This window comes from Sinohyriopsis cumingii, chromosome 15 (assembly GCF_028554795.1).
Source record: "Sinohyriopsis cumingii isolate HCF-2022 chromosome 15, ASM2855479v2, whole genome shotgun sequence".
NCBI classification, from domain to species: Eukaryota; Metazoa; Mollusca; class Bivalvia; order Unionida; family Unionidae; genus Sinohyriopsis; species Sinohyriopsis cumingii.
Genome location: NC_142975.1, coordinates 84,596,609 through 84,609,426, shown reverse-complemented (window position 1 = coordinate 84,609,426; position 12,818 = coordinate 84,596,609). Strand labels below are relative to the sequence as shown.

Sequence of the window (12,818 nt, the reverse complement as noted above, 5' to 3'; positions counted from 1 at the left end):
TGTTTTTGAAATTTTTAGTGAGATTGACAAGCTTTTTCTAAAATGGCATAAAAAGTGCAAATCTTTCTTTCAAATCCTACCCAGGAACAATTAGATCTTTTCAAAAAAGATGATTTGATTCAACTTGCCAGAAAATATGACCTTTCTGAAGTAAAGGCTTATTAACGAAACACGAAATAAGAAATATTTTGGTTCAGTATTTGGTAGAAAAGAAGAATGTTTTGGATAAAAGTGGCTTGGTTCCAGTCAGTAAGTCTGTATCAGGCTCTGACACAACAATGAAGGAATTAGAATGCAAGATGGAATTGGAGTGACAGAGGAAGCTGGAACTTCAGAAAGAAGAAAGAGAAAACCAAATGCAAATGCAGTCAAAAAAGAACAAATGTATTAGGAAACTGAAGAAAAAGAGGAATTAAGACAAATGCTGTTACAGTAGAAGTTGGGTATACAAGGTACAAGATCATATTAGGTACATGTCGATATTAGGTACAATATCATATTAGGTACATGTCGATATTAGGTACAAGATCATATTAGGTACATGCTGATATTAGGTACAAGAGTATATTAGATAAAATACAAAGCATTCAATGTATTTGAATACACCAACCAAACCTGCAAGTCTGGAATTCCAGGCTGATCCAGAAAATTCTTATCACTGAGTCTAATGATGATAAGCAAAGGAGTGAAAACAAAATAAAAAATGAAACTGAAATTATTCAAGGAAGACTTCTCAAGGGAGAAAGTGCAGTGAAGTCTGATCAAGGAAGACAATTAACATATAAACATTGTTTGAAAGATGCATGCATTTATACCTCATCATTCATCTCCCTCATGCGCTTTTCAGACTCTGCTTCACTCTGAATCTGTTGCTGCAGTCTTTGGGCCACATATTCATCCTCTTCTGCCCTTTAATAAACATACCACAATGCCCTTAAATGCTTTTAAATGTATTTATAATGTACACTGCCCTTAAATGCTTTTAAATTAATATACACTGCCCTTAAATGCTTTTAAATATATTTATAATGTAAAGTAAAACACTCATTAAACTTTCTCTTGTCATGGTCATATATCCTTCCCCTGCAAAGATCTGAGGAAATGCATTACTACATAAACTATTACTGATATAATAATAGATCCTAGACAGCAAAACTTATGAAAAAACCCAAAATGCCTGGGCCTGTATATGGAACCCGTGAAGCCATTCTTTAAATGTTTGACCTTGACCCCAGTGATAAAAGGTTGAGTGTGCTGCAGAATGAATTAGCTAGCTTCATCAAGAGTCCTCCTGGTATGCACAAATTCATCAGGAATTACATCAAATAAAAGCAAATGAAAAGAACTGTAAAAAAACAAACATTAATGCAATATTTCTATCATTGTGAACTTGACCTTAAGGTCAATGGGTGCATGAGCATGTTGCAGATGAAATGCCTTTGCTTCATAATGGTTCATGTGAACAGAATCCATTATGAGATTTAAAACTCCAAGTAAATGAATAATAGTGTATCAAATTCTTCTCACAAAGTTTCTCTAACTGTGACCTTGACCTGAAGGATAAGGGGGTCAATGTGTATGTCACAGAATTAATCACCTTAGCTCTATAATTATTCATTCCAAGTTCCATTGTGGTTTTTAGGATACAAAAGCAAATTAAAACAAATGAACCAAAACCTTAGCACAAACTTTCTACTATTGTGATCTTAACCCCAAGGTCAAATGGGCCAGTGAGTGTGTCATATAATGAGCTGTCTTTGCTTCATGATAATCCATGTCAAGTATGCTAATAAGCAATCAAGGGGTTTAGGAAATATATGCAAACTAGGCTATATCTTGTTTCCAAGACTTTAAAAGAAACCCCACAAGACTAAACAAAATCAATAATTTATCTAAACTGTCCAATTAATTTGATCTAAAATTTTTTGAACTAACCTAATTTCTTGGAAATTTCAATATATACCATGCCAAGTCCCTAATTTCCAGTAATGGGAATTCCCCCCCCCCCCCAAATTCCACTTTGCATGTAAATAGATCCATTGAAAATAATACAGTAACAGCACAAACCTAAATCTGAATTGATTCCATTGATGTAAATTTGACCTGAAAAGGCCCATGATTCGTTATTTCATTACTACTTTAAGTAAGACCAATAAGTTGGTTACTATTATTAGTAATACAAACTAAATTTGGTAACACAGAATGGACATTTTGCCACAAACATGGAGGGACTGAGATCCCTCCACAACAAAAACTTAGTTGCAAGATCTAAAACAACAACAACTCCTGTTTCTCACAGACCTTGGGCAGCTGCAGGGGAAAAAAAATTCATGCTGATGCAGACACTGATATACAGAACCAACAGTTCTGAAATCAGCACTCATTAAAAATGTATAAGATCTGTTGTGACCTACTTGTAGTCAGATCTGTTGTGACCTACTTGTAGTCACACACTTCTAATAGTGGAATTACAGGTGTGGTTTGGGGTGCTATATAACCAGTTCAATTTAGCTTGAAATTCTCCTCTTTGTCATATCAGGTCCTTGTCTTCACCCCACACTTCAAGTTGTAATTAAAATAGTTGTCAAGAAATGGATTTATATGCAAATCTTCAACACTGACACCTTGCATAATAACACTCAAACCATAATATCAGTACTAGTGCTGATGGGGAAAAAGTTATGCCACTGTCTCAACAATACTTCAAATGTGAAACAAATAGGATAAAAAGGCTTGGAGGGAAACTCACTGGGCCCTGAGAGCCTGAAGTTCCTGGAAACGCTCCTCCTGTTGTCGAATCTCCTCCTCATCCTGAACGACACGCGCAACAGGGATGTCATCACGTACTGTCCGTCTGTTGTAACGGTTCATCCCATAGTGGTGCTCAACTTTAAATTATAGCATTGTTCATAGGTTAATCGTCTTCACAGTTTTCATACAAAAAGTAAAATATCATACGGTTATTATATATAAACAGATATTTCATCTTAGCAAAATTCATTTTCAATTTAGTAAAATAACAGGAATCATATCTTTTATGATGTCAGTGCAAGAGAGGTATTGCGTTTAGCAAGTTAAAACATAGAATGCACATAAATTACTTGTTCATACAATAAACTAAAATGTGAGGTCAGGCCTTGAAAATATTTGTAATACTGAACAAGAAACTAATATCATGTCTCCCATATTGGCAATTTATATTCAGATAAAAAGTTGTTCATTTTCAACCAGTCACCACTTGTCAGCTCAAGTGGATATCTGATTATTTAACAAGTTGATACCTGACATAGACACCTGACAGTCTGATATGTGCATACCTAAAATGATTTGACAAGTGGATACCTGACAATTTGACATGTGATTCCTAAAATGATTTGGCAAGGAGATACCTGATCATCTGACAAGTGGATACCTGTGGATTTAACAAGCTGATACCTGACATAGTTAATCGACAATTTGACATTTGGATATCTAAAATGATTTGACAAGTGGGTAACTGATGATCTGACATGTGGATGCCTGATGATTTATCAAACAGATACCTGACATTGACACCTGACAATCTGACATGTGGATAACTAAAATGATTTGACAAGTATATATCTGATGATTTGACAAGTGGATACCTGATGATTTAACATGCTGATACCTGACACAGACACTTGCCAATTTCACAAGTGGACAAATGGATACCTAGAATTACTTGACACATGGATACCTGATGATTTAACAAACTGATACAATACATCAATTTCTGACAATCTGACAAGTGGATACCTAACTTGAATACTGTATAATCTGACAAGTGGACACCTGACAATTTTACATTGGATTTTTGAATCTCTGAAGTTAAATGTGTTTCATGCATTTTTTTTTATAAATTAGTTCTGATGTTGCTTCCCATACAGCTACACTAAACAGCTAACCTCTCATTAAGGGAGCTTTGTTTAATACTCCAGAATTTGCATGTACTTCTGTTTTTGGAGTTTTACTAAAATACCTATAAAAGGAATTTTACTAGTGACTTAACAGTTCATCAATGGAAAATTTATCTCATACACAAAGAAATAAGAATTTAAAATTTCAACTGATATTTTCCACAATAGCTCATATTTTGTGAAAATGCTGTGATAAATTCAAGCCCTGCATCCATTTGTGCTTTATGTCTTCTTTTTTTCTTTGAATGGAATTTTATTCCATATGTACAATACATACAGCCACGACTTGAAATTTTAACTTACTGACTGTAAGAAATGACTCAGGATATGAAATTAAAATAAAAAAAAATCAATTTAAAAATTAAACATTCTTACTCTCATCATTCTGGACTTGATATGCATAGGCACCGTCTTCATACACCAACCAATCATTGCACACTGAAATAGTAACAATATATCGCATATTTAAAACTATATTTGTAGATTTCTAAACAATACTGTTTCAAGATACCTTTCCAGTATAAATTAAGGGCTTGATAGTGTTCACCGCATGAACTTAAATTTTCTGAACTTTTTTAAATCAGATAAATGATATTCTGATTAAAATCAGATTTCCACTGTCCTCCATGAAGATCTGACAGCGACTATTCTAGTAGCCTTTGAATTAGCCAATGAAAATGTAGCTTTCAGAAATCTGAAAGTGAACCAAATCATTTGGCACTCTGTAATTCGCTTCAGCCATACTGCTCAGTCTCCCGTATGTGAATGTATAAGAGTTTGTCTGATTGGCTGATAAAATGAACAATTATGGTAATATAATGGGTCATCAGAACATGACCCTTAAGTGGTCATTGTCAGCTCTTCATGTAGGTCAGAGGAGATCTGATTTTAATCAGACTGAGGTGCATGAATACATACAGGATTTATACAGAGCATTACAGATGAGTACAGTACATACAGGATTCATACAATGCATTACAGATAGTACAGTACATACAGGATTCATACAATGCATTACAAATGAGTATATACAGGATTCATACAATGCATTACAGATGAGTACAGTATACACAGAATTCATACAATGCATTACAGATAGCACAGTACATACAGGATTCATACAATGCATTACAAATGAGTACATACAGAATTCATACAATGCATTACAGATGAGTAGATACAGGATTCATAAAATGCATTACACATGAGTACATACAGGATTCATACAATGCATTACAGATGAGTACATACAGGATTCATAAAATGCATTACACATGAGTACATACAGGATTCATACAATGCATTACAGATGAGTACAGTACATACAGGATTCATACAATGCATTACAGATAGTACAGTACATACAGGATTCATACAATGCATTACAAATGAGTACATACAGGATTCATACAATGCATTACAGATGAGTACATACAGAATTCATACAATGCATTTGCACATGAGTACATACAGGATTCATACAATGCATTACAGATGAGTACAGTATATACAGGATTCATACATTGCATTACAGATGAGTACAGTACATACAGGATTCATACAATGCATTACAGATAGTACAGTACATACAGGATTCATACAATGCATTACAAATGAGTACATACAGGATTCATACAATGCATTACAGATGAGTACATACTGGATTCATACAATGCATTTACACATGAGTACATACAGGATTCATACAATGCATTACAGATGAGTACAGTATATACAGGATTCATACAATGCATTACAGATAAGTACAGTACATACAGGATTCATACAATGCATTACAGATAGTACAGTACATACAGGATTCATACAATGCATTACAAATGATTACATATAGGACTAACAGAGAGCAATACAGATGAGTACATACAGGATTCATACAGAGTATTATAGATGAGTATGTACAGGATTCATACAATGCATCGCAGATGAGTACAGTACATACAGGATTCATACAGAGCATTACAGATGAATACATACAGAATTCATACAATGCACTGCAGATGAGTACAGTACATGCAGGATTCATACAGAACATTACAGATGAATACATACAGAATTCATACAATGCACTGCAGATGAGTACAGTACATACAGGATTCATACAATGCATTATAGATCTGTATATACTGGTTTCATACAAAGCATTACATTACAGATGAGTACATACAGGATTCATACAAAGCATTAATTTGATTACATACTGGATTCATACAAATCATTCAAAATGAGTACAGATTCATACAAAGCATTCAAAAAGAGTACATTCAGGATTCATACAAAGCATTAAAGATGAGTAAATACAGAATTCATACAAAGCATTACAGATGAGTACCAGCAGGATTCATACAAAGCATTACATTACAGATGAATACATACAGGATTTATACAGAGCATTACAGATGAGTACATACAGGATTCATACAGAGCATTACATTACTAATGAGTACATACAGGATTCATACAAAACATTCAAGATGAGTACATCCAGAATTCATATAAAGCATTACTGATGAGTACAAACCAAATTCATACAAAGCATTACATATGAGTACAAACAGGATTTATACCGAGCATTACATTACAGATGAATACATACAGGATTCATACAAAGCATTCAAGATGAGTACATACAGAATTCATACAAAGCATTACAAATGAGTACAAACAGGATTCATACAAGCATTACAGATGAGTACAAACAGGATTCATACAAAGCATTAGAGATGAGTACAAACAGGATTCATACAAAGCATTACAGATGAGTACAAACAGGATTCATACAATGCATTTGTAAGTACTCATCTGTAATGCTTTGTATGAATTACATGCACATGTATTATGTACTTGACTTCCAGATCAAGCACTATAATCAAACACTCACAAAGTGGCTTTTTACAATTGGGCAATGATGTTTTCATCAATTATCTAATTAATTATCTAATTAAAAGACATTGTACTAACTGGGCAAGGTTGTTAATGTCAGACATGTTTTCCGTACTTGGTAGCAATGTCTCTGCTGTTACATGTACATGTAGTTCTAATGCATATAACATCTTGCCATTTTGATAAACCTCGACTGACATTGTGCCGACAATGAAGATAAATAACTTCAAGTTTTATCTTTATTCATTGAAATTTCCTTATCACACAAGTTTGTTTCAACAAATATACTAAGGTGGTGGAGGGGTCTATTCACACTGTTCTCATATAAAAAAAACCCTAATGCAATTAAAAACTGAAAATCTATTTATTCTGTTTGAAAATTCTGAAGAAATCATCAACTTTAATGCACATTAGCACATACTGGCAATAAGATACCAACATTTTTATCAAAGTAGCTGTGTAAGATATATGTTTCTGATCCTTCTCAACTATTGTCTGTTATATATCTTGCTTGATAAAGCTAAAAGTACTCCTGGTATGATACAGCTCTAAGTTTATCCAGCTGAATTACAATCAGCTATGTTAACTGACAGAGACTGTAACCCAAAACCTCTCTAGACTTTACATTAGACCTACCCCAATTATGCATATATCTTGCTCCCTGACCTGATAAATACAGGAGCTGAATTGCAAAGTTAGGTGGTGAGTCATATAGTAATTTGTGTGTTCCAGAATATCAACTTGTTCAATTTAAGACACCTGGATCTGTTGATAAGCTTACTCAGGTGTTAATATGCATTATATTAATTGGGGCATAAAATGCATCAACATTAAAAACAGTAGACTGCAATCACAATATATACTTCAACACCTGGGACTATGTTGAAGTCATATAATGCAAGCAGAACAGACAGCAGAGCACTAATGGCTTGAAAAGCCTTCTGTAACCTTGGAACCAAAAGAATGCTGGGTAAACAAGGGCGTCAAGCCACGTTCAAACCCAAACAGCATAGGTCAAATTCCAACATACTTTTACATAGTGAAAGCTGCCTCAAAGGACCACACAAATATGACCTTAATGGGAATGTATCCCAGGTATGGAGGTTGAAAATGACAGGACCATGAAAAAATAAAGAAAAAACCCCACAAACCTGTCCTTAATTGGCAGGTATTCCAGATATGAAGGTTGCTGGAATATGAAATGTAGGTCACTGTGATCTACTTTTGCTGATGATGAGTATTACACTCTAACATGACTACATCAAGTTTCATTATACAATCAATGGATGTGTGAGAGAAACAGATGCAACAGCTTTACATTGATGCCAACAATGACAGTGCTGTCAGAAAAGTGATTCCAAAGCCTTGCAGGCAAGACAAAAATGACCACCTAACAAGATTTCAAGCAACTACTAATGATTAGTAGCAAAGCTTGACCATTACAGACATGACCATGCACTTCACCTTTACACAGCCACTAGGTAACTAATGGCCCATAAAAGTTTCACTTTATGTTCAGGCCACTCACTTCACCTTTACCTAAACATGGCCTGTACAAACTCCACTATGTGCTTAACTAGACAGGTTTTTACATTAATTTAAAACTGGATTCAACAAAATATTCATTATCCAAGTTATTAACTGTAAAGTATTTTTTCCTTTAATCAGTGCAAACTTGTGCTTTTACAAATGGTCATCGCACTGAAAAACTTTTACTTAACCAAATGCTTGATGCTGACTCCAAATTGAAATTCAAGGATGACATAGAAAGCTCTGTTAGTTTTATAAAATTACAATAAATACAAGTTCTGCAAATTGTAATTTTGCACTAAATGAAAAAAAATATTTTTTTAAAAAAAAGCAGGTCATTTTTTAAAAAGTAACATAGGTTAATGCAAATATTGATCTGCTGTGATGGCCATTATAAATTACCGGTATCAATGAATATAACAGTATGCTAATGATTTATGCAGGTAAGAAATTTAAAATGTCTTACACGTATGCAGGTAAGAAATAACATTTTAAATGTATGTAGGTAAGAAATTAAACATCTTACATGTAATCAGGTAAGAAATTATTTGTCTTACATGTATTCTGGTAAGAAATTAAACATCTTACATGTATGCAGGTAAGAAATTAAATGTCTTACATGTATGCAGGTAAGAAATTAAACATCTTACATGTATGTAGGTAAGAAATTATATGTATTACATCAGGGGTGGGCAAACTACGGCCAGCAGGCTGCATGCGGCCCGCCAATGGCTTTCATGCCGCCCGCCAAGGGTTTTCATGCGGCCTAGGAACAAGTCATCATTCGCCTGACTCTGTGTTACTCTGTTTATCAAATAAATGTGCTTCTTTTGAAGTTTAAGTTTTCAAATATTAACAACATATTAACAACTGAAAATTATTTAATGTTATTTAGAAAAAACATTTGTTTTTGCTATTTCAAATATTAATTATTTTACTTAATGAACTATGCGGCCTGCGACAAGGTGTAAATTTGTGTATGCGGCACTTGCACTGGAAAGTTTGCCCACCTCTGTATTACATGCATGCAGATGAAATATTCTTAATGAAAGAAATATCATGTAAAGTTACTCTGAACTCTGTATTTCCGCATCAGTCCTATCTGATGAAGCCGTACTTTCCGCCATTCATACAATGGGTCGCCCATATTAGAATGTGATGTAGGTACAGTGTACATGTGTTATAATAGGTACATGTATTATGATATATACATGTATTATAATATATACATGTAGATCCTCAGAATAAGAAGCTTGCAGTATTCTTAAACAAGTCAACAGACTTTACAATGCACCATAAATCATCTCATTCCAGTCAAAATAATGGAAAACGTTGTACAGTCCACCTGCAGCTACAGTGGAGATAATGGAAGACATCATACAGCCCACCTGTATAATGGAAGACATCAAACAGTCCACTTGTAGCTACATTCAAACTAATGGAAGCCATTAAACAGTCCACTTGAATCAGAATGAAGAAGCAGAGTAAACATCCTTCTCATAAAAATGTAGTATACTTCTCATAAAAATGTAGTAAGTTTCAATATTTAACAAGCACACTTTTTTGGTAAGTAGAACACAGTATACTAGCTTATGCTGGATGTTCAAAAGTAACCACAAGTAAACATTCCTTGTACCTGTCTTTAATCTTTACAACTGCTTCGCACCATATATTAAATAAAGTTCACATGATATGTATTATTTACATATATATATGTAATTTGCATGTATCAAATAACAAATCGTTACTTATATCTCTCATCAGGCACATATCGGTTTACTCCACACAATATTCACATCCCTTGAAATAGCACAGTCTTTGCAAGACACACTGACACCAGAATTTGATTTGCTTTAACTTTCATTCTGTTTGTGTTACAAGCCATTAAGAATTAAAGATTATCAAAAAAAACCAAATAGAACATCTGTGTACAAGTAAGTTTTGTCCAATAAGTGTGGCTGTACATGCATTCATCTATATACATGTACTTAAGTTTGTACAAATTATGAATTTCCATGCATTACTGTATTTAACAATGAACTTAAAGGATCACTTCATCATCAAATAACTCAGTTTTTCTGTCTTCCTTGTGTAATTTTTATGCTGCAATGCAAACGACTTCGAACTAGCAACATTAGCCGCATTACATATGCGAACAAACATTAGTGTGAACCTGATGCGGAAACAACATTATGAATGCCAAATACGGTAGTGCACACCTGATGTGTGAAACACACTGTGAATGCCAACAAATTGTGGCGTACATTTGTACACTTATAGTGGACATGGAATTTAGTATTTTAATACTAAACATGTTAAAATAAATATAAATTATTGCTGTCTTCATATAATGTGCATTGTTATACTCTCCTTAAGAGTGCTTCAAGGGAGAATAGTCCTTGACTAATGAGTCACCCTCTATAAATAAAGCATTATTATTATTATTATTTACAGCTGACACACAAACAACATTATCTATGCCATCATACAGCAGTGTACACTTGATATGTGAACCACATTATGAATGCAGACTTTTTAGTTTACATTGGATGTCTGCTTGCTACTTTTTTGTGTCAACAAGGATTTCACTTTCATGCATTTAATTCCATATATGTGATGCCTTGCAGACATTTCTAAACAGTAGATTCTGCATCAGGATAATAAGTTGTTTATTATACCTAAATGTCTGCACTTACTCCATTAATGAAAGCTGAGTGTAATTCCGTGAATGACTTTCAATTATGCTGAGCAAATCCATCCTGTATAGAATCGCCTAAGCACATTTGAATTTTCTTTAAGTAATCTTGCTCCATTATGCTAAAAGAGTCTTCATCTAACAGCTTTTAGCAACTATAATAGTATGTATTCATCTCATATCTTCCCAAAAAGTATGTATTCATTTCATATCTTCCCAAATTGTATGTATTCATCTCATATCTTCCCAAATTGTATGTATTCATCTCATATCTTCCCAAACAGTATGTATTCATCTCATATCTTCCCAAATTGTTCATCGTAAAGAATTTTGCACAATGACTATGTTCATCTCACTGATTGCAACTCAGTGTTAAGCTTGGGGGATTTTTCTGGCAAATGTGTTCATCTTCTTGAGTTATACAAGCACTGACATCTGACACTTTTTCCAGCAAATATGTCAACCTCTCAAAAAAGTAAATGTCAAGAACTTAATTTCCCAGCAATGAGTTTATCTCACTTGTTTTCAACCAACATCATTCATCTCCAAGAATTTTCCTCGATTTCTGCTTATTTTAGAAGTTTCCACAAATTGTGTCAATCTCAGAAATTTCTTTCAGAGAGTAGGACACATAAAAATAGCTTCTGCACCATTAAAATGTACTAGATATCATGGCCATGTGATTATAGCCACTATTTTGTGGGCTATAACAAATAATAATACACAGATACAAGAAACTCGGTTTGAAAATGTGAGCTGAATGCAACAGCCTTTGTTTGAAATCACAAAAAGTAAACACAGTTATGATATTATGGTCGCTTTCTGACACGGAAACCCATATTTAACCTCTGAGTGATTACTGTGCCAATAAGGTTTGATAAAAGCTTGCCAATCAAACTAGGTTATGTAACCAAGTGAAACAAGAATTCAACAATGGCAAGCATCTACAATGTAGCAAGTAAATAAATCTAATGCATGTGATCCAGGGAGCTGATTTAACTGTTGAGGACACAAGAGGGAGGTAATCCAACTTATGTTTTTTATGGACATCAGATAATAATGTCTGTAATTTATGTGAATAAAATTGATTATTTCTGTGTTGCCAGTTGATACCACTATGTAAATCAAAGCTCATGGTAAATAAATAAAGCTCCTGCTTTATGACTTCCCTTTTCTGGACTATCAGTTTTCATGGACTCTCAGTTTTCAAATCTGGAACTAAAGTTCTTTTTTATTTATTGATTTTAATGTCACTTTTAAAGCATTACTGACTGTATCATGGAGAGGAAATGGGAGCCTTTCCCATAATGACAGTGAGGCACATGGTCTGAGCTGGTATCAAACCTTCAACCCTTAGATTATGAGTTATATGCTCTACCACCTGAGCTATCTTGCTGACTATATTGATAGTCATAATCACATCTACCCTGGAAATCAAAACTCTTATGCCTAAGTTTGAGCCTGAGAATTTGCTGCAACCAATCACAGATTATATAATGTTTCCAAATATTCCAGTCTAACCAAGAACACAACCAATCACAAATTATGTTACAATTATTCTAGTCTAGCCAGGAATATAAAACCAATGACAAATTATGTTACAAGTATTCCAGTCTAGCCAAGAATACAACCAATCACAAATTATGTTACAAGTATTCCAGTCTAGTCAAGAATATAAACAAATCACAAATTATGTTACTTTACAAGTATTCCCATCTAGCCAAGAATGCAACCAATCATACAAATTATGTTAC

General features: G+C 33.8%; 1 protein-coding gene across 5 annotated transcripts in view; it reads right to left on the bottom strand.

Annotated features, from left to right (window-relative positions):
* Window positions 1–12,818, bottom strand: part of LOC149782234 (uncharacterized) — a 96,843-nt gene that overhangs the window by 42,570 nt on the left and 41,455 nt on the right. For 2 of the 5 annotated variants that reach the window (XM_089933612.1, XM_089933614.1), the window contains exons 2-4: window positions 4,314–4,376; window positions 2,750–2,888; window positions 816–909 (exon numbers count right to left, since the gene is read on the bottom strand). In XM_089933612.1, coding sequence (XP_089789738.1) covers window positions 816–909; window positions 2,750–2,888; window positions 4,314–4,376 — 296 coding nt within the window. Of the gene's footprint in view, window positions 1–815; window positions 910–2,749; window positions 2,889–4,313; window positions 4,377–9,440; window positions 9,968–12,818 lie in introns of those variants that run through there. The other 3 variants (XM_089933610.1, XM_089933613.1, XM_089933611.1) reach the window with 3 other exon arrangements.